At 40.6% G+C, this 21,810-nt stretch overlaps 2 protein-coding genes across 14 annotated transcripts in view; one reads left to right on the top strand and one right to left on the bottom strand.

Annotated features, from left to right (window-relative positions):
* The window catches only part of LOC112664498 (tetratricopeptide repeat protein 39B-like), a 29,842-nt gene extending 28,860 nt beyond the window's left edge, over positions 1-982 (bottom strand). The window contains exons 1-2 of one of the 3 annotated variants that reach the window (XM_025454124.3): positions 846-978; positions 575-718 (exon numbers count right to left, since the gene is read on the bottom strand). The gene's annotated coding sequence lies outside the window, so the exon portion shown is untranslated. Of the gene's footprint in view, positions 1-574; positions 719-845 lie in introns of all 3 variants that reach the window. The other 2 variants (XM_025454123.3, XM_049095702.1) reach the window with 2 other exon arrangements.
* A 14-nt stretch (positions 983-996) lies between these two features.
* SRSF7 (serine and arginine rich splicing factor 7) lies at positions 997-21,348 on the top strand. 11 transcript variants are annotated; one of them, XR_007402992.1, is made up of 10 exons: positions 997-1,170; positions 2,197-2,377; positions 2,656-2,832; positions 3,708-3,782; positions 3,863-3,973; positions 5,931-5,984; positions 6,526-6,561; positions 10,477-10,561; positions 20,381-20,599; positions 20,707-21,348. XR_007402992.1 is itself a non-coding variant. In XM_025454129.3 (9 exons), the coding sequence occupies exons 1-8, from the start codon at positions 1,143-1,145 to the stop codon at positions 10,529-10,531; spliced, it is 708 nt and encodes a 235-aa protein (XP_025309914.1). In that variant the 5' UTR covers positions 997-1,142; the 3' UTR covers positions 10,532-10,561; positions 20,381-21,348. The 11 variants fall into 11 exon arrangements, 7 of the variants coding, with proteins under 7 accessions (XP_025309914.1, XP_025309912.1, XP_048951663.1 ...); XR_007402994.1 differs by having other exon boundaries at positions 20,381-20,608; XR_007402993.1 differs by adding an exon at positions 13,762-13,893 and having other exon boundaries at positions 20,381-21,348.
* The last annotated feature ends 462 nt before the right edge of the window (positions 21,349-21,810 follow it).

The following is a 21,810-nucleotide window of genomic DNA, read 5'->3' as shown; positions in this document are numbered from 1 at the left end:
CAGGTGGTGACTACACTTAGGGCGAACATCCAGTAATGCAAAGAATTGTTAAAACACTATGCTGTACATGTGAAATGAATATAACATTGTATGTCAACTATACCTAATAAAAATACAATCAGAACTTATGTTAAGCAATTCTATCTAAAGAAAGGGTTCACATTTATTTTCTATAGAGTTTGGCTGAGCAGCAAGGCTGTTACTCGAAGACGACTTAAAGTCCCAGTCCTCAGGATAGGAGTATTAGTGGATGAGATGTGTTACTACAATTCAAAGCAGAAAGCACTAGAAAGAAAGCACAAATAAATCTGTGCTTCAAATGCAAATAATTTCATAACTGCCACTAGCTAGAATGCTTTAAGGATTTAGGGGCTTTGCACAGTTTCAAAATAACCGTAAAAAGAAATACAACTCTATTCCTCTGTGCCCCAGAGTCCAAGAACTCATACGGTGTGGGTGAAAATTGGTTCTGAAGCGGCCGGAGGGTCGGTGCAGTCCCTGGGCACGGCACTCCTTTTGAGGCCCAGGGCGCAGTGACCACTACTCAGAATGGAGGGGTTTATGCAGCTCTCACCCTGGCCAAACTCCCGATTACCTCTGATGAGCCCCGGAGACGACTGAGCAGCAGTCTAAGCCAGGTCCCCCCGCAGAAAGGCGGCGACAGCTGCAACATCAGCGGTTAAATTTTACAGCCTTTCGTAAGGCCGGTGTAGTGTACCTGCAGTAAGACTACCTGAGCTGAGGGTTCCTAGACTGGGGGGAAATAAAAGGGGGGAGGGAGAAGGAAGGAAAAGGGGGAGGGGAGGGGAGGGGGCGGGACGCGGCGGGGAAGTCCACGGGTTTACCGGCGAGGTCTGGCGTTCCCATGGAAACGTATCCCTCCGCCCGTTCCCAGCGTCTTAGCCCCTTCAGTTCCCTCCGCGCCGCCCCTCCGCTGTTTCCGCCCAGCTCCTTTGTGCCGCGCAGAACGTCGAGATGACGCATGCGCAGAGAGAAGCCGCCGCCGCGTATATAAGCGCGAACCCAGACTCTTCCTCGTAGTGCCGCCGGGACCGTTGGCCACTCACTGGGTTTCGCAGCTTTTGTATTCCTCGCTCCCTGGGCACTGCGAGCGGAAAGCGCCGAGCTCGCGGGCCAGCATCATGTCGCGTTACGGGCGGTACGGAGGAGGTAAGAGGCCAGGGCCCAGTGAGGGGCGTTGCTGCGGATGCAGTGAGTACTGCGAGGCCGTGGGGTTGGCGCGGCGGTTGGGAGACGGTTATTCCGCGTGCGTAATGGCGGCCTCGGCGTACACCATACGAAGCCGGAGGCCGCGGGGGCGGGGTATCGGAGGCAGCCGGGGGATGGCGGGTGCAAGTCTGGGTGGGTTCCGTATTCCTTCTCGGGCGTTTTCGTCTCAACCACAGCCCACGGCAGGCCCACGGTCACGGCTTCCCCGTTGCCCTCCTGGAAGCCGCCCGCCCGCCCCCCACCCCCCCGCTCCCGGCTGCCATTTTGCGCACATTGACGACCATGGTGGCGCATTTCCTTGGCGCTTTCCCGCCACTTTAGCAGACAGATCGGGTCGCAGCCTTAAAAGCAAGGATGGATTTGAGACCGGACAGAAGTGGGGCAGCTTCGAGCTGCGCATTCTCGTCAGACAGTCGGTCGAATTGAGTGGGAATGGAGACCTAATCTTTTCGTCTGGCGGCTGGTTTCTTTTCTCTTTTAGCTCTTTCGAGCGCGGTTTATGGCTCTGGGGCGGGGAGCTGGAGTCTTGGGCGAGCCTGCGCCTCGGGCGGTTGCCGCGGAGGACGAGAGCCGGCGCAGCCCCGCTCTCCCGGTCCGGCCCCTGCCGGGGCCCGCCCGCCGCCGCCGCCGACGCTGCCGGCCCGCGCGCTCCCCGCGCGCCCGGGGCTGCCGGGACTCGGGGGCGGGGCCGGGGCGGAGCCCGCCCCACGCCTCGGAATATCCTACCACGTGTCTGCTTCTGTTTTGGAGGTCGTTTCCCTATTAGAACGTTAAGAACTTTGTCACACGCCTGGCTTTTCAGAAATGTATGGGCTTCGCTGGCTTTAAGACTAAATTAAATCCTTGATAAAGCATTGAACGTGCTTGGCACAATCTTAACGGATGGTCTGTTTGGGGCACAAAATTCACTCAGACGTAGGCAAAATTTTGCATAACATTCATTCTTCTATTTGCGTTTTTAAACAGAAACCAAGGTGTATGTTGGTAATCTGGGAACCGGTGCCGGCAAAGGAGAGTTAGAAAGGGCTTTCAGTTATTATGGTCCTTTAAGAACTGTGTGGATTGCGAGAAATCCTCCAGGATTTGCCTTTGTGGAATTTGAAGATCCTAGAGATGCAGAAGATGCAGTGCGAGGCCTGGATGGGAAGTAAGTAAGAGTTGGTTATGAAATTGACGTTTATTAGAACATTCCTGTGGATTGAGTAGTGAGCTAGGTGACAAGCATAGATTCTGTAGTCTAGAGGAGACTTAAGTAGCTAATCATGACTATATACTTAAGATAAAGATATGAAGGAGGCACAAAGGTGGAGTTAGAAAGGTTTATAAAGATAGCTGAAGTTTGTGAGGGAAAAGCATGGTTGGAAAGCTCTAAATCTAGAATTGTTTATTTTTTTAGCATTAGAATTTTGTTGCCTTTTTTTGTAGGGTGATTTGTGGTTCCCGAGTGAGAGTTGAATTATCAACAGGCATGCCTCGGAGATCTCGTTTTGATAGACCACCTGCCCGACGTCCCTTTGATCCCAATGATAGATGCTATGAATGTGGCGAAAAGGGACATTATGCTTATGATTGTCATCGTTATAGCCGGCGGCGGCGAAGCAGGTATTTATTTTAATAAAGGAATGGTTGGTATACTAGTTAATCGAGTAATTTTTTTATTAGCAAGGCAGAAACTAGTATTTTTCTATAAACTTGAATGTTAATTGTACAGGTGTATTTTACAATTTTTGTTTAATTAAACAAATGTTAATATATTAATAATCAACCTGGTCAAAACCTTTCAGGTTTCTTCGTTTGAGTCAGTCGCCTTGATTCAGAATGTCACGAGCCTTATGATATCATGCTGAGGCGCCTTGCAAATCCGACAATTAAGATCCTCCTAGACCTTGAGGTGATCAGCATAAGAGGCCAGATCCCCTCGAGTCATCTACACCTAGCTTCACCTTATTCTTTAAAGGGCAGAAAATTTGAGACGGTGATCGCCGTAACAGTAAATTTGGCTTACAATTGGGGCCCCCTCCGGTTTAGAAAGAGGAACATCAGATTGACCACATTCCCAACTAGAAAAATCTTCTTGCGTCAATCAAGCCTCACCTGGCTCATTTGGCTGTCAGTTTGATCGTCGTTAGATTGAAGAAAACATCTAGATGCAGCGATCGGCTATAGATACTTCTAGATCGTCTAGATCTACTAGACCATGGGCCAAAGAGGGTCGACCTGCAAACTTGCAAGGTTTATTTTAAATACACATTACAGTGTTTTATATTATGTAATTCTAAGATGTAATTCAGCTTTTAACAAATCTTTTTTTAGGTAGTAAAAAAAAAAAAAAAAAAAAAAACTAATAGGCCCAGAGTTTATTTCCAAATGAGACACTAAATTTAAATAGTTTTGAGATTTGATTTCAGCAGAGGCACACAAACTCTAAAAACGAGTTACCATCTAACATTTTGTTTTTCTCTGACTTAAAAAAATAGGTCACGATCTAGATCACATTCAAGATCCAGAGGTAGGCGATACTCCCGCTCACGCAGCAGGAGCAGGGGAAGGAGGTGAGAAATATTTAATTTAAATTTTAACAAGTGTTAATCTTTAGTTGGACTTGAGACTTAAACTTTGATTTGTTTATCAGGTCAAGATCAGCATCTCCACGACGATCAAGATCTGTGTCTCTTCGTAGATCAAGATCAGCTTCGCTCAGACGATCTAGGTCTGGTTCTATAAAAGGATCGAGGTATTTCCAGTATGTAACACTTTCTTTCCCTTACTTGTATTTGGATTGTCACGTCTTAATGACTGCACTTTAAGACCATTAAGGAGTGTCTTAAAGATATAATTGAAATGGATTGCTTCAGAAAATATTTGGAGATCTAAAAGTTGAATTTTAGGGTGTCTGGGTGGTTCAGTCGAGTGTCTGCCTTTGGCTCAGGTCATGATCCCCAGATTCTGGGTTTGAGTCCTAGGTTGTGCTCTCTGCTCAGTGAAGTCTGCTTCTCCCTCTGCCCTACCCCCCACCCCCATGGGTGCCTCTCATATCTTAAAAAAAAGTTGAATTTATACATGACCTGTAAATGGATATTACTGTAATTATACAGTTAAAGAGAAATCTGATCAAAGATTTTTTTTTTTAAGGGTTGCTTGAGAGGCCATGGTAGAGGAAGGTCCAAAGCACAAATCCCCAAGTCATTCCAGTGAACACTCTGGGTAGACATGTTGCCTAAAGCTTTTCGAAAGTCAGACAGATTATGTCTGTATAGGTAAATGATGCTACTACCTCTAAGAGAGGATAGTTGCTTGATCTCTGGTAAGAAGAGGACCATTAGAACCAGGAGGAGATTCAGAAGCAAGTTGACACCTAAATTTCTCCTTTTTGGAGTGATGAAGTGAATGAGACTGGAAAGTTGTTCAGAGTAGTAATTGTGTAGATTTGGGGTGTGTGGCCTGCTTTTTAACCAGAGACACTGAAATGTAAGTTAAAAATCAACTAAGAATCCTAGCTTTTTTTGTTCCTTTGTAGAAGTCTTTTAAAGGTGGTAGAAATGGTAAGATTGTAAAATAAGGAGTTGACAATACTACAGTTGAGTCATTAGTAGGGAATGCCACTGGGAGTTCCTACTGTTGAATAATAGCACAAAATCTCTAAATGCAGGGATTCTAAATTTGTGGTCCACTTGAAAGCTCTGGATTCTGCCTAGATAAATGCCTTTGGTTGTCGGACCCCAATGTGTGTATTTTAGAACTTGACTTGGTTTGTGTGACAAATCAATAGTCCTGAACCATGAAAGTTTATTGATCTAAGAATAAAGTCTTAAGACCAAGTTGTAATTAATTTTTTTGTAGTTTCTTTTTTTTAAGACTTCATCAGAGGCAGAGATGTAGGCAAAAGGAGAAGCAGGCCTCCCTGTGGAGCCTGATGCGGGACTTGATCCCAGGACCCTGGGATCATGGCCTGAGCCAGAAGTAGATGCTCAACTGCTGAACCACTCATGTGCTTCCCCAGTTGTGATTTTTTTTGTTTTTTTTTTTAATTTTTATTTATTTATGATAGTCACAGAGAGAGAGAGAGAGAGGCAGAGACACAGGCAGAGGGAGAAGCAGGCTCCATGCACCGGGAGCCCGATGTGGGATTCGATCCTGGTCCTCCAGGATCGTGCCCTGGGCCAAAGGCAGGCGCCAAACCGCTGCGTCACCCAGGGATCCCTCCAGTTGTGATTTTATACTGAGCTTCTTACCAGAATAATTGAAATCTCCGTTTAGGGATCTGTGTAATACTGGTTTGATTCAAGATAAAATTAAACCAAACCACACCAATTTTAAAACCATTTCTTTCTCTTGGATATTATACGCTGTTTAAGAATTTTGTACCTCTGTGCAGGAACTGTGACAATCAGCCCAGTGGTGGAGTATGATAGAACTAAGTAATTGAAGTGTGTGGTTGCTTATTTTGGTACCAGAGCTTAGATTGTGGGGTTTTTTTTTTAATACTTGATTTTAAATTTCTTTAATCTTTATACCTGGCATGGTCTCTGACTCATAGTCCTGAGATCAAGAGTCATATACTCTATCCACTGAATTAGCCAGGTGCCCTGTGTCTTGCTTAATTTTAGTTTCTCTATTCTTAGTTTAACAAGTGCTCAGTAGATATTTAAGGAGCTTATTCCTATGAACTAATTGGTATAATTGTTTTTCTTTTTGTTAAGATCCCGGTCGAGGTCAAGATCAAGATCCAGATCACTTTCACGACCAAGAAGCAGGTAGGGTAAAAATCTGATTAATGCTTTTCTAGTTATATGGCACCAATATCCAAAGAGTTCAAAGTGTTTTGAATTGTTGAAATTTCAAGTGTTAAATTTAAGTCTAGGTGTTAGTGGGAACACAGTACCTGTACCTTACTCTAGTATACCAAACTTTAGAACTTGACTTATACATGGCCTGTTAGGGCTGACTTTTGGACAAGGAAATGTCAAGCTATGGTGAGACAGAAGTTTGACTTTGGGGTATATGAAGAGGCCTTCTTAGAACTGATGGGCCCTAGAGAAGCATTCTGAGATAATTGTGCATAAAGCCAGAGTGTAAAGATAGTGATACAATGAAGCAATTCACTCATTTTATGAAGAACAGTGTTGGAAGATTGGCTTTTGTTCGCAAACTGGTAGGCTCTTTTTCAGTTTAACTGCAGCCTGACCTTTTAATTTTAAGCTCAGGGCAATTTGGGGGTTCATTTCATGATACTGTGATTATAAGAAAGAGATTGGTTAGTACTTTTTCTTAATAGAATTTCTCATGTTTTGACAGCCGATCAAAGTCCAGATCTCCATCTCCAAAAAGAAGGTAAGCTACATAATTTGTTGTCAAGTGTGGCATCTGCAGAATATGTTTTGCTTACTGCTTACTTTACAGGCTTTGAGCTCTTTGGAGAATTGGTGCTATATATATATATATTTATGTATATATGTATATGTATGTATGTATATATATTACTAGATAGTAAGTTTCGTAGGTGATTGCATTTCCCATTTCAACATTAGCTTGTATTTTTGGTGAATATTTAGTCATTAAATTGTTAAGATGGTTATTAAGATGTTTTGCCCTGTGAACCTTTAACTGTATAATTTCATGTTAAGAAATGTGCTTTTTCCTCCACATGGGACAATAGGTAAATGAGGTACCCACAGGAAGGAAAAAAAATGTTTAGGTTGAAATCTTACAGTTAAAGCATTATCTTGTTTAGTTGCCACTTAATTATAAAAAATTCCCAGAATTCAAATAGTTGTTCTCTTTAACTTGGAATTTTTGCAAGGCTATTAAACCTAATCTTAAGCAGGAACAAAGGATTTATATGTAAATCTTAAAATTTTTTTGTTCTCTGATGCGTATAGTACCTTTGGCCACCTTTGAGTTCATTGAAATTGAGTTTTCCCTTGACATGTACATAAGAATAAATTTCAGTAAATACTAATCAGTTCCGAACTTAATGTTTTTCTTTTTAGTCGTTCCCCATCAGGAAGTCCGCGAAGAAGTGCAAGTCCTGAGAGAGTGGACTGAAGTTCTCAAGTTCACCTTTTAGGGAAAAGTTATTTTGTTTACATTATTATAAGGGATTTGTGATGTCTGTAAAGTGTAACCTAGGAAGGGTATTTCAACCATCTAATCAAAATGGATCTGGATTATTACTCTGTAAATTCACAGCAGTAAGATAATATAAATTTTTGTTGAATGTATTAACATCCTATGGTCTGAAAATGTGGGTTTTTATTTGGCACATTTAAATAAAATGTTTCTAACTAGATTTCTGATTTGTGTTCAATATCAATATTCTGTTAAGCTTCAGGGGTAAACCTTGATAGTAACCATATTCATACAGACCTACATTCAAAGTTTAATGGTGTTACTTGAGTCTTAAACATCGTTAGCTATAGAATACATACACTTGGAAAATTCCTTTTTATTCTTAGAGCTTTGGGTGAGATAAGAACTCAAGTTCTTTAATAGCATATCTGACCAGTTCCTACATTAATCTCTTGGAGTTGGTGTTACTAGGTATCAAGCTCTAATCTCAGTCTGTCAACCTAGAGGGACCACTGATTCCAAAGGCTATTTTAGTTAATAGAACTAAATTGAGGTTTTCAGGCTATTTAGATGGGATGGTGTCAAATTAGAACTCCTGGTTTTAATAAATTCTCTGGGGTTTTTTTTTTTTGGTTTCCAACATTCATTTTATACCACAACTTTTGCATGTTTGAGGAATTGTCTGAATTTAGGACAAAACAGCTTCATGTAAACCAGCTTTGCAAAATTTTCCAGTCCAGATAATCTGTCTTTTAAAATGAATTGCCTTATTCAGAGCAGAGATCTGTTCTGTTAATTTCCAACTTAGGTTTTTCAGTTCCTGACTACCAACATCTTATTTTGCCAGGCTGGTGCAAAAGTAATTAAAGATGTCAAAAGAAAAAGATGTTAATTAGAAATGTTAATGAGACTAAAGGAGTTATGTAAATCTCACCTACATTTAGCAACACCTCATATAGTTGTTTTGGTAGCATCTGGTAGATCTTAGAAATATAGCCAATAGATTCTTTGTTGAGACTTTAAATATCTTTAGTAGGGCAGGTAATAGTTAATTTTGAGTTTTCTGGTCAAGTTTTTTTTTTTTTTTAACCAGGTATTCATTAGCATTGGTATAAAAAAGGGGAATACTGGTCTGCATCAAATTTATTTGGTCTGATCACTAGTGCATTGGAAGATTGGATGCTTTGTTTTCAGAATTTTGACAACTGGCTGAATTATAATGGTGTAAAGCTTTGTGTATAATCGGCAGGCTTATTTGTTGACTTGGTCAGCTTTAATTGTTCTGTATTAATATAAAGATAAGTTCACTTAATAAATCTGCAGAGAACAAACAATCCTGATACTCAATTTTTGGAAGTGGGAGTTCTGAGCCTAGAGTAGGAATCTAATCCTGTAGCTTTGGGATGGATTAACTAACTAGCAGCATCCTAGAGATTAGTGCAGAAGTATGGAAAGGATATGGAGGGAGGGGTAGGGTCAAAAATGGGTTTAAGAAACAAGCACAGAAAGTGCTGCCCTTAATGAGAAAGAGAATGTTGGGTATCTAGGCCAGTACTTATCACATGCTTGACAGGAACTACTATGATTAGCATACATCTTAAAATATTTGATACACTTTGATGCAGTGTACTTTCTGTTCGCAGTTTTAGATGTTAGGAATGCTCAATTTATGTGACTGACTTGGTCAGTGCTAGTCTAGGCTCATTCTAAATTTTAAACCTGGTATTAGTAGCTAATGAACACATCAGACAGTACTTTGGACACAATATTTTGATCCTCTCACCTATAGAAAGGTGTTGGGAGGTAGGTAATGAATACCCTTAACTTCACAATGGTAGTCTTCCTTTGGACTTAGAGCTAGGCTAAGTATCCTGTGAAAGAGGTCCTACCACCTTGCCATGTTCTTTCCTGAGGAGGAAGAAAATTGGAGTTTGGAAATGCCATCACTTTGAGACTTGGTTAAATGAATGGTGGTGTAGGATTGTTTCTCATCTTTGTGTAGCTTATCTTGGAAGTCTAAAGGGGCATGGTGATTTCCAAGATAAATGGAAAGCTCGAAAACAGCTTGGCAAAGAGTAATCAGAGTGAAGAGTAAAAGCAAAGAATTCACTAGATCTGGCTCTTAACTGAGCAACCGTTGTTTGGAGACATTTGGAAGGGAGAGCCATACAATCTACAAGATGTATATATAATTGCATAGCTAGAAAGATAAGTTCAAAGTAACACATTTACTAGGGTCCTGGCTAGTCTTCGACTGTCTGGAGGGTGGTGAAAACTTGACAAGCCAAAGAAATGGGGTGAAAATGCCTAGGTTTATGGTATGGTAGTATTAAAGCTGTTCTATCCAGAACTAAAGTGAAGGGAAGGTGGCAGGGAAGCACCACTAGACAGTTTTAAAGGCTGATAGGTTATTTTTCCACACCTTCTAGGTTTCTTGTTACCATTCTCGTAAAAAATAGCAAAGGAATGTTTTGTCCCCACAACAAAATAATACTGTTAACTCCCCATCTCAGAGAAGAGGAGATGGGTTCAGAGATTGTTAATTCTGTACTATTCTCTTATTAGGGAGAAGGAGACATTTGAATCCTACCTATTGTTTGAAAGCCCTTGCTTTTCTAATCGATAAAGCTTCTTACTGCTCCCTTAAAACTATAGGGGAAAATCAGAAGATATAACATTCTACCCATTGTAGATTACACCATTGTTAATAACTAGGCTATTTTCTTTCTAGACTTTATGAGGAAAAGATGCTGGATAGAAGGATAACAAGCATGTGGAATGCAGTAGCAAATTAATTGTTAGATCCTTAAGACCAATTTTCAAATCTAGTTCTTTTTTTCTTTTTCCCACTGACTCAACTTATTTTTCATTTTATTTTATTTTTTGACTTGGTAACTTATATTCGAGGTGTATACAATGAAAAGGTTTCCTAACTCTGACTCAGCTGCCCAGTTATCTCCCCAAAGGTAAACAAGCAATTATATAGCCTGAGCAAGTAAACGTATTTTCTCCATTTTCCTTTTAACACAAAATAGATATACCTTGTTTTTGTCACTTAACATTTTAGAGTTCTTTCACGTAAAATGTCGTTTGCTCATTCTTTTACATTGCATACTATTTAGTTCCTGGGTGTTGCATAATTTATATAGTTAACTTGTGCCCCCTTCAATGTGCCAGGTACTGCTACCCTTGGAAAACAGGTGAACAAAGTCTTTATCTTCATGGAGCTTGAGTTCTGGAGAGACAAATGAACAAACGTCAGGTGGGTAATAACGTGTATGTACAACAGTGAAGCCGAGGGAGAGAGAGGGAGTTAGTTGGTATTAGGTAAAAGATGTTGGAGGGAGACCTCCGAAAGTGACATTTGTGCAAGTGAGAGAGTAAGGTACATCAGCTTGTGGGGATAGAGTGTTTTGGATAGGACACAGTAAACTCAAAGGCCATGAAGTGGTTTGAGTTGGGTAAGGAGGCCAGTATGAAGCGAACCAGAGGGGAGAATGGGAAGAGATGGCATAGAAAGGGAGAGGGGTATAGGATATATAGAGATCGTATAGGATCTTGTATACGGAGAAGACAAGCATTTTTACTTTTTTTCCACCAAGCATTTTTGAGCAAAGAGTAACAGGAATTGAATCAGTTCCCTATCAATGGATTTGAGGGTTGTTTCTAATTACTGTAACAATGCTGTAGTAAATAGCCTTGTACAATACATTGCACACATGACCCTGCATATCTTGGATAATCCCTAGAAGTTAAATTACTGGGTCAAAGAATATGTGCACTTATCCTGGCATTGTATTGTTTGCTTTGGTGACAAGGTATATGATTGTTTCTCTGTACTCTTACCTACATGGTATACTTTGTGTAACCACATGGTAGGCTATCACTTGTTAATTTTACCAATCATATGTTGGGAAATGGTGTCTCAGCATAGTTTTTGGTTTTTAATTTGTGGCAGAATGGTATTTACCCCCATTCTGGAAACTTTCCAGTTTCCACAGATTCAAAAGTTTAGGTTACATTCCCTTGCTCTCAACACTGAACTTCTATAGTCAGATTCCTATTCACACTGTAATTGCCTATTTCCATCTCTGCAGGTATGCCACCGAAGTCTAATTGTGATAGCAGGTACCAGGCCTTGTTGTTCCATTTCCTCATTGCCTGATACTTAAATATTTGAAGGAAAAATTAATGGATGAATAAATTAATGAATTTTAATCTGTTAAACCAAGCATATAAAATTGGAACCTCCTCTTCAACTCTCAGACCTTTATAATCACCATTTCAATTATAAAAACTCACATTTCCTTCTAGCCACCTCCAAGACTGACTCTTGACTACTGTCTGAATCTGCTTGCAGACAAGCAGATGATGGATCCATAGCCACTGTTTATAATGTCCAGGTCTACTCTGCAATTCCAGTGCAAGGGCTTTTTCTCCTCCTTTGGATTAAACTTCAAGAGTTCTGCTCTGAAAGGATGTGGAAAATTTTTGTGCAGAAAGTTCTCTGCATAGGGGATCCCTGGGTGGTGCAGCGGTTTGGCGCCTGCCTTTGGCCCAGGGCGCGATCCTGGAGACCTGGGATCGAAACCCACGTCGGGCTCCCAGTGCATGGAGCCTGCTTCTCCCTCTGCCTTTGTCTCTGCCTCTCTCTCTCTCTCTCTGTGACTATCATAAATAAATTAAAAAAATAAAATAAAAAAATAAAAAAAGAGTTCTCTGCATACAAGGGTGGAGACTTACCTTCACTCCAAGAGCTGGTGAGCCCAGTTAAGTCACCTTATCCCATCTAAGAAAGGTAAAGTCATCGGACCAACAGCACCTATTTCTTTTTTTTTTTTTTTTTTTAAGATTTTATTTATTTATTCATGAGAAGACAGAGAGAGAGGCAGAGACACAGGCAGAGGGAGAAGCAGGCTCCATGCAGGGAGCCCGATGTGGGACTCAATCCCGGGTCTCCAGGATCAGGCCCTGGGCCGAAGGCAGTGCTAAACTGCCGAGCCACCTGGGCCACCCAGCATATCCTGTAATCCCTTCCAGTTCTACAGATTGCCTGGGTTGTTCTCAATAACCAAAGTGAAGGTGACTTGACTGTGATTCTATAGGAAAGACCCTGTTAGTTTTAATTTTGGGTTGTAGCTTATCTTCAAGAAATCTGGATTCTAGAAAATGAATCTGTTCAATGCCAAGCATAAAAAAAAATCTGGCTATAAAGAAAATATGTATATGGCAGAGGTAAAGGTAGATGGGCTTGTTATTATCTCTGTCATTGTCAAGATGACCATCACCAGAGTTCCTGGGCTCCTATAGTAAGAGCATACTGCTTTCTTTAAATAAGGATGGCTATTCTGTGCTTTAACGTTTATAATCTTTCAGAGTGCAAAATATTTATTTAGACCAGGATTTTTGGAAATTACGACCCACAGGCCAGATTTGGCCCACTGCTGTTTTCATGTGGTTAATGAGCTAAGATGGTTTCTACATTTTTTTTTTAAATTTTTTTTAATTTTTATTTATTTATGATAGTCTCACAGAGAGAGAGAGAGAGGCAGAGACACAGGCAGAGGGAGAAGCAGGCTCCATGCAGGGAGCCCGACGTGGGATTCGATCCTGGGTCTCCAGGATCGCGCCCTGGGCCAAAGGCAGGCGCCAAACCGCTGCGCCACCCAGGGATCCCTGGTTTCTACATTTTTATATAGTTGAAAAAATTAAAAGTGTAATGACACTTAATGACATGAAAATTATGTGAAATTCAAGTTGCAGCATCCATAAAGTTTTATTGGATTGCAGCCGGGCTCATTTGTTTACCTATCTCATCTCTTGACTTTTTGTGTTACAGTGGCTAAGGCACAAAACCATTTACAGAAAATGTTTGCCACTCTGGTTTAGACATTTATCTTCAACTGTTCATAATTTTCAATATAATTATTTCTGAAGATCTTGGGTGCCATTGCTGGTAGGGTTGCAACAGCCTTCCCAAGACATACTTTTGGTCTGGGAGGATTTTTTCTCTGTGACTCATTCTTGAGGAAGTGCTTTATGAAGCTAGGGGGCAAATTCTAGCTAAACATTTATGCACTTATAATATCGGTGAAACCTTTTACTCTATGTCAGTGGTTCTTATCCCTAGTTACATATTAGGATCACCCAGAAGGCTTAGAAACTTCCCAGTGAAATCAAAATCATCATTGGTGAGGGCTGAGCATCAATACTCTAAAAATATTCCTGGTGATTCCAATATTTAGCCAGAAGAGAAAACTATTGCTGTTGGGGCTAGTGATGGCCCACTCCTAGTTCACTAGTTAATGGACAGTTTGGCTTATTACTATTATAATAAAGTTTGCAATACTCATGTGATTCAAAGGAAGGTTCTAATATGTATGTATCCTTTATGTTTCTCTGATCCTTTCTCTGAGCAAATGACCTTATGCTGGAATGGAACCTTTCTTTTCTTTTTTTAAGATTTTATTTATTTATTCATGAGAGACACAGAGAGAAGCAGAGACATAGACAAAGGCTCCCTCCTCCACTTCAGGGATCCTGATGCAGGACTCAATCCCAGGACCCTGGGATCATGACCTGAGCTGAAGGCAGGTACTCAACCACGGAGCCACCCAAGTGACCCTGGAATGGAACCTTTCTATGCAAGTGGTAGAAACTGCATTTTAGTTTATATAAATACCAGCAGAGGTCACTGTGCTCAGAGAAATATTCATCTAAAAAAAAAAAGTTAATGTACTGTTCAGGAAAAACCTGAAGCAGTATTTACTAGAACTATTGGTTTTACCCAACACTAAGGCAACTCCAGACATGGCCTCTGATCACAGTTACTTCTTCAAAGCATCTATGGCTCTTCGGGTTGCATACATACATTTATAATTATATCTTTCTGGTGTAATGATGCTTTTATTACAAAATATTTTTGTTTCGGGCGGCTCAGGTGGCTCAGCAGTTTAGCGGTGCCTTCAGCCCCCCAGGGAGTGATCCTGGAGACCCAGGATTGAGTCCCACATCGGGCTCCCTGCATGGGGCCGGCGTGTCTCTGCCTCTCTCTCTCTCTCTCTCTCTCATGAATAAAATCCTTTAAAAATAAATAAAAAATATTTTTGTTTCTATGAATATTTCTTTTTTTAAAGTCTATTTTGTCTGTTATTAATATAGCCACTCCAGCTCTCTATTGATGACTGTTTTGTATGGCATCTCTTTTCCATCCACTTACTTTCAGCCTATCAGTGCATATATAGTTAGTTGCTAGATCTTGCTTTTTTAATTCAGTCTGCCTTTGGGGGTATTTAAGCCATCTATAGTTAATGGAATTATTGATATGGTTAGATTTACAGTTGACATTTTATTTCCCATTTTGTTTTCTATATGTCTCCTTTTTTTCCTCTCCTCATATTTGCCTTCTTTTGTATTAAGTGGTTTCTTAGTGTGTCATTTTAATTCCTCTTGATTTTATTTTTTACTATTTTTGTGAGTTATTTCCTTAGTTGTCATAGTTTCATTTATCACCATCTACTTCAGATTAATATTCTGGTAAAATACAGAAGTTTTGCTCCAATGTATTTCCTTTTCTTGAACTTCTCCTGTGTGCTGAATGTATTATAAATTCAGTGATACAGTGTCATAATTATTGCATTATACAGTCTTATACAGAAGAGATGAGAAAATATAGAGACTCTTTTTGCTGACCCATCTATTTACCATATCTGATATTCTTCATTTCTTTCCAAGGTTTCAAGTTGCTACTTAATTTCCTTTTAGCATGAAGGACTTCTTCTAGTATTTCTAGTAAGGCAGGTCTGCTAGCAGTGAATTCTCTGATTTTTTATCTGGGGATGTTTTCATTTCATTTTTGGTTTTGAATGGTAGTTTTAAGTGATATAGAATCCTTGGTTTTAAGCATTTTGACTATGTCATTCTGGACTGCCTTCTGGACTCCATTGTTTGAGATGAGAAGTTAGATGTTACTTGTATTGGTGGTCCCTGTAATAATGAGTCATTTATCTCTTTCAAATTTTCTCTTTGCTTTTTGGCATCTTTTTAAATATTATGTATCTAGGTGGGGATCTTTTTGTATTCATCCTCTTGGAGTTATTTGAGCTTTTTGATTTTATCGATTAGTGGTTTTTGTCAGATTTGAGGATTTTTGCCATTTTTTAAAAAAGATTTTATTTATTTATGAGAAACACAGAGAGAGAGGCAGAGGCATAGACAGAGGGAGAAGTAGGCTCCTTGCAGGGAGCCTGATGCGGGACTCAATCCCTGGACCTGGGATCATGCCCTGAGCCGAAGAAAGATGCTCAACTGCTGAGCTATCCAGGCATCCCGCCATTATTTTTTGAAATATTTTTCTGATCCTTTCCTCTCCTTTTTTTTTTTTTTTGTTTTGTTTTATTTTTTTTTGGTATTCAAGTTTTATTCAAGAACTCATACAAAATATTCCAGATAAATGGGTTTTAATGCTCCTCTTCCTTGTCTTGCTTAATCCGGAAGTAATGCAATTCATAACTTTGCTGTTAGCAACTTTGTGCAAACAATCACATAGATCATCCTTCAAATGAGATATTTCAAATACCTTTTGGAAAATGGCACCTCAGGAGTTAAAAAATTACTATCCCTCCTTTCAATAATTACAATCCCTCCACCAAGATTCCCACCTTTTCCATTCACTTGGATTCTCTCTTGAAGAAACTGCTCAAAATTGGTAATACCCATGATTCCATCCTCTACAGAATGTGTGCAGTCAAGGGTCCTCCTTTTTTTGTCCCCCTTAGCCACAAACGTGGCAGCATCGGAGGCAGAAAGTGTCCTCTCCTTTTTGGACTTTCACACATAAGGTGTTGTTAATAGACCTTGATGTCCTACAGGTCTCCCAAGATTCTGTTGTTTTTTTCAGTCTCTTTTCTGTTTTTCAGATTGAATATCTATTGGTTTATCTTCAAGTTCACTTATTTTTTATCCTGTCATCTCAAATCTGTTTCTGACCTTCTTTAGTGCACTTTTCATTTATTACTGTACATTTCAACCTAACAGTTTTCACTTCTTTTTTAAATCTATCTCCACTCAACTTTTTGGTGATTCTTAACTTTGTGTTTATTTAATTAGTTATTTTTTTTTTAATATTTTATTTATTTATTCATGAGAGATACACACAGAGAGAGGCAGAGACATAGGCAGAGGGAGAAGCAGGCTCCATTCAGGGAGCCTGAGGTGGGACTCGATCCCGGGTCTCCAGGATCACACCCTGGGCTGAAGGTGGTGCTAAACCGCTGAGCCCTCCAGGCTGCCCTGTTTATTTTATTTTTAAGATTTTAGTTATTTGAGAGAGAAAGAACACAAGCATGGGGAGCAGCACACAGACGGAGAAGCAGGCTCCGTACTGAGCAGGGAGCCCAATGTGGGATTTGATCCCAGGACTCTGAGATCATGACTTAAGCCAAAGGCAGATGCTTAACTGAGCCACTCAGGTGCCCCTCTTGTGTTTATTTTTAAGTTTAGCTTTCTAGGGGGTTGCCTTGTGTCTGCATAGCTTAGTGGTGAGCCAATCACTAGACAGGTTGTAGCTCAGACACCTCAACCAGTCAGTCAGATTTCTGCCCTTTGCTGGTGGATTGGTTTGTAGGTGGAGAGTGAATTCAGTGTTATCAATCCTGGCTTTTACTTTTTGCTGAACCCCCTTTTTTTTTTTCTCATAAAGTTAATCTGCCAACTTGAACCATCTTTTAGTTTTATTTATTTTTTTTAATTTTTTTTTTTTTTTTTTTTTTTTATGACAGTCACACACAGAGAGAGAGAGGCAGAGACACAGGCAGAGGGAGAAGCAGGCTCCATGCACCGGGAGCCCGATGTGGGATTCGATCCCGGGTCTCCAGGATCGCGCCCTGGGCCAAAGGCAGGCGCCAAACCGCTGCGCCACCCAGGGATCCCTGCTGAACCCCTTTTAATTTTCTCTGCACATGCGTGCAGCCTCAGAGCTGGCCAGGAGAGTGCAGCCTGGACCCTGTCTGGTTTCTACTATGCATGTGTGCAGCCTCTGATCAGCCTGAAATCTGCATGTTCCAACCAGATTGCAACATCAGGCTAGTAGAGCCATCAGCTGTCCCTGCTTGCATAGCAATGAGATCGTTACTTCTATTGATAAAGCTGTTGGGCATTGATGTCACCCACCATTCAAATTGAGTGAGCCCTCCCCCTTCCACCACAGCAACCTACTGGGCCTCATGTTCTGTTTTGCCCCTGGTAGAACCTCTATAGTGATTGAGCTTGGTGGAATAAGGGAATGGCAGCAGCCCCAGGCAAGAATGCCATAGTGTCCCACTATTCCTATACAAAGTCCTACAGTTTTCCTTTTTTTTTTTTTTTTAAAGAAATGTGTTTTTTTTCTTTTTTAAAAAGATTTATTTATTTATTCAGAGAGGAGAGAGAGAGAGAGAGAGAGAGAGACAGAGGCAGAGACACAGGCAGAGGAAGAAGCAGGCTCCATGCAGGAAGCCCGATATGGGACTCAATCCCAGGTCTCCAGGATCACACCCCAGGCTGCAGGCGATGCTAAACCGCTGCACCACCAGGGCTGCCCAAGTCCTACAGTTTTCCAAACATAAACACATCTCAGACTGTTGTATGCTTTTGGCTGGTTTCCAGAGCACCAAAGCTGTTTTGTCAATTTTTTTTTCGGCATTATAGTTGCTTTTTTGAGGAGAGGATCTGCTGATCCTCCTTAGTTGGCTACAGTAAGTACTGTAGCCTTACTTGGCTCCTTACTTGGCTACTTGGGAGTGCTACCCAAAGCACCTGACACTTGAGTTATGAGGAGGAGAAGGAAGAGGAGAAGTTGAAACTTGAAAAAGATAAATGGCTCAATTGGAAAAGGATTGCACTCCTGTCAAAACTGTGAATAACCCACTGCAAACTGGTGGTCCAGTTGTTTAAAATGGTTGTGACTGATAATGGGAACTGGCTAAGGAACAGGAGGTACATGCTCTGTCTCCCTTCTGTCTTCTGCTAGTATAGTAGTTCTGTATTTTTACTTTTCACAGACTCTCCTTGTATTCATTAACACTGACTTCCTTTAGTCCTTTGAGATTGGACGTCATTGGTTACCTAGCGGTCATAACAGTTCAACCTCCACAGCATGGCATCTTAGTTTAGTCTTTATTTTTTTTTTAAGATTTTATTTATTTATTCATGAGACAGGGAGAGAGAGAGGCAGAGACACAGGCAGAGAGAGAAGCAGGCTCCATGCAGGGAGCGAGCCCGACTTGGGACTTGATCCCGGGACTCCAGGACCACGCCCTGGGCCGAAGGCAGGCACTAAACCACTGAGCCATCCAGGGATCTTTACAGCGATGTTTGTGCAGTTATTACCACATCTTACTTTGTTAGGCAAAATGATGGGAATTGGAAAAATGAAAATCCCACAGCAAATGATAAGAACTTCTAAGAATTTGAAACAGGAACCCATAGATCATTGAACTGAAGTCAGTGATATGATCATCTTGTAAAGAGTCAGAACTCAGAATAATAGCACTAGTCTGGGTGTGGGTTAGGGGTGTATGGTTAAGAAGGCATGCTCTCCTAGAAATGTATTCTTGTGGGGGTGGGATAGGTTGTATTGCATTTTTAGTGGATGTTTGCATTTTCAACAAGGCTTTAATAACTGGTTGTGTGGTGATTTTTCATATTGAATACCATGTTTCTCTTCACCATTTCACAGGAACTAAAATTGTCCTATTAGACTGTAAAGTTTTGTTTCTTCCTGACATCTTCATGAAGCTCATCATAAAATGCCAGAATTAAGCTCACATGTTGTCACACTCTACATGTCTCATAAGGATATAGAAGGTCTTTTCTCAGGCAAATCAAAGTTCTTTTATGTGTGTATTTCATAAGAAGGGATAGAAACCACTTTTGTGGTTTCTACCACAAAAGATCAATTTTTCTAAGATTTTACTTTCACCAGATTTGTTGCTTGACATAGCCTTTTTTTTTTCCTTGAAGATTTTATTTATTTAGTCACGAAAGACACACAGAGAGACATAGGCAGAGGGAGAAGCAGGCTCCATACAGGGAGCCGGATGTGGGACTCGATCCCAGGACCCCAGGATCACACCCTGAGCCAAAGGCAGACGCTCAACCGCTGAGCCACCCAAGCGTCCCTATAGTTAGCCTTTTTATTGTCTTTCATAAACAGAATTAATTACCAGTATCTTCTTCCAGCTGCCCTAAAGGTGCATATCCTTACTGGGGTTAAGTAACTTTTTATTTGCTTATTTTTAAGATTTATTATTCATTTGAGTGAGCTCACTGGAGGAGTAGAGGGAGAGGGATAAGCAGACTCTGCACTGAGCAAGGAGCCTGATATGGGGCACGCTGCCACAACCCTGAGGTTATGACTTGAGCTGAAATCAAGTGTTAGATGCCTAACTGGCTGAGCCACTCAGGCACCTTACTTACTTATTTATTTATATTATTTATTTATTATTTTAATGAGTGGAAGATGTTACTTTGTTTTTTGTTTGTAATTATTTTATTTATTATGAAAGACAACTCCTTAGAACAGAGGAAAACAGGGCAGCCCGGGTGGCTCAACCGTTTATTACCGCCTTCAGCCCAGGGTGTGATCCTGGAGACCCGAGATCGAATCCCACGTCAGGCTCCCTGCATGGAGCCTGCTTCTCCTTCTGCCTGTGTCTGTCTCTCTCTCTCTGTGTCTCTCATGAATAAATAAATCTTTTTTTTTTAAAAAAAAGGAAAACAAAGTATGATTAACCCTTGAACAACATGGGTTTGAACTGCATAGGTTCACATATATGTGAAAATACATCACAGTACTGTAAATGTATTTTCTCTTATTCTCCTAATATTTTTTCTCAGCTTATTTTCTCCTAATATTTTTCTCAGCTTAGCTTATTTTATTGTAAGAATACAATATGTGATACAGATTTGCAAACTATGTGTTATTGAACTGTTTATATGTTGTCAGTAAGGCTTTCAATCAACAATAGGCTATTAGCAGTTAAGTTCTGGGGGAGTCGAAATTTACACGTGAATTCTTTTTTTTTTTTTTTTTTCATGATAGGCACACAGTGAGAGAGAGAGAGGCAGAGACACAGGCAGAGGGATAAGCAGGCTCCATGCACTGGGAGACTGACGTGGGATTCGATCCCGGCTCTCCAGGATCGCGCCCTGGGCCAAAGGCAGGCGCCAAACTGCTGCGCCACCCAGGGATCCCACACGTGAATTCTTGACTGCGTAGAGTGAATCCTTGCATTGCTCAACAACGGTCAACTGTACTTGAGTAATAAATGTATTCTCAAACCTAGAGGCCACTTAAATTGGGAACTAATTTGTAGTTATGTTTACCTGTGAATAAGAAAATACTCTTTTTCTTTCTTTTCCTCTAAGGTTTCCTAAATGATTTCTGGCACCTAGAATATTACAACCCTGCGTTGAACAATTAATTAAACTAATAGATACATTGCAGTCAGCTTAGTATTTCATCTCTAAGGCCCCATGGCTAACATATATATTGGTAGCTTTAGACTGAAGAAACCTGGTATCCAGCACCTACAAAGTTAACCTCATCGGTGAGAGGCCACACCTGGAACTTGGCATTACCTGAGAGGCTGCGGTGTGAAGAACAGCATTATTTCAGTGATATTCCTGCGAAAGATATATGACATCAATCTGATCAAGAGGAAACACCAGACAAATCCCAATGGAGGCACATTGTATAAAATAACTTTCCTGCAGTCTCCAAAAATGAAGGTTATAAAGGTCAAGTCGAGAGGACTGAGGAATTGTGCCAGATTGAAGGAAACTGAAGAAACTTAAGTACAATTTGTGCTCTTGGTTTGGACCCTTTTACTAGGAAGGACATAGAGACAGGTGGTGAAATTTGAATGAGATTTCTGAGTGTGGGGTATATGGAAATTTTTTATACTGTTCTTGCAACTTTCCTGTAAGTCTGAAATACTGTTTTTAAAAATGTGTCTTAAAAAAAAAATGTGTCTTCCCCCCTCATTTTGCAGACTTAAATTATTATTTTTTTTTTAATTTTTTTTTTTTTTATTTATTTATGATAGTCACAGAGAGAGAGCGCGGCAGAGACACAGGCAGAGGGAGGAACAGGCTCCATGCACCGGGAGCCCGATGTGGGATTCGATCCCGGGTCTCCAGGATCGCGCCCTGGGCCAAAGGCAGGCGCCAAACCGCTGCGCCACCCAGGGATCCCGCAGACTTAAATTATTAATTGCAAAAGGAAGATGCTTGGCAATTCAAACAATATAAAAAAAGTAAAAAGTGAAAGTCCTCAGTTCCCCTCCAAATTCTGTTGGCCAGAGGACACAATTGTTAATAACTTAATTAGCCCTTCTAGACTTTACAAATATGTGTAAATTTTTGTTTTATTTTATTTTACAAAAGCAGGATAGTGTATAATTTGATGTCCTCTGTTTTAATGGTCTTTCAGTAGTACTCCATTGTATGGCTAATCATTCTTGTATTGAT

Source organism: Canis lupus, chromosome 17 (genome assembly GCF_003254725.2).
Source record: "Canis lupus dingo isolate Sandy chromosome 17, ASM325472v2, whole genome shotgun sequence".
In the NCBI taxonomy this organism is placed as follows: domain Eukaryota; kingdom Metazoa; phylum Chordata; class Mammalia; order Carnivora; family Canidae; genus Canis; species Canis lupus.
This window is presented reverse-complemented; position numbering and strand designations above follow the sequence as displayed.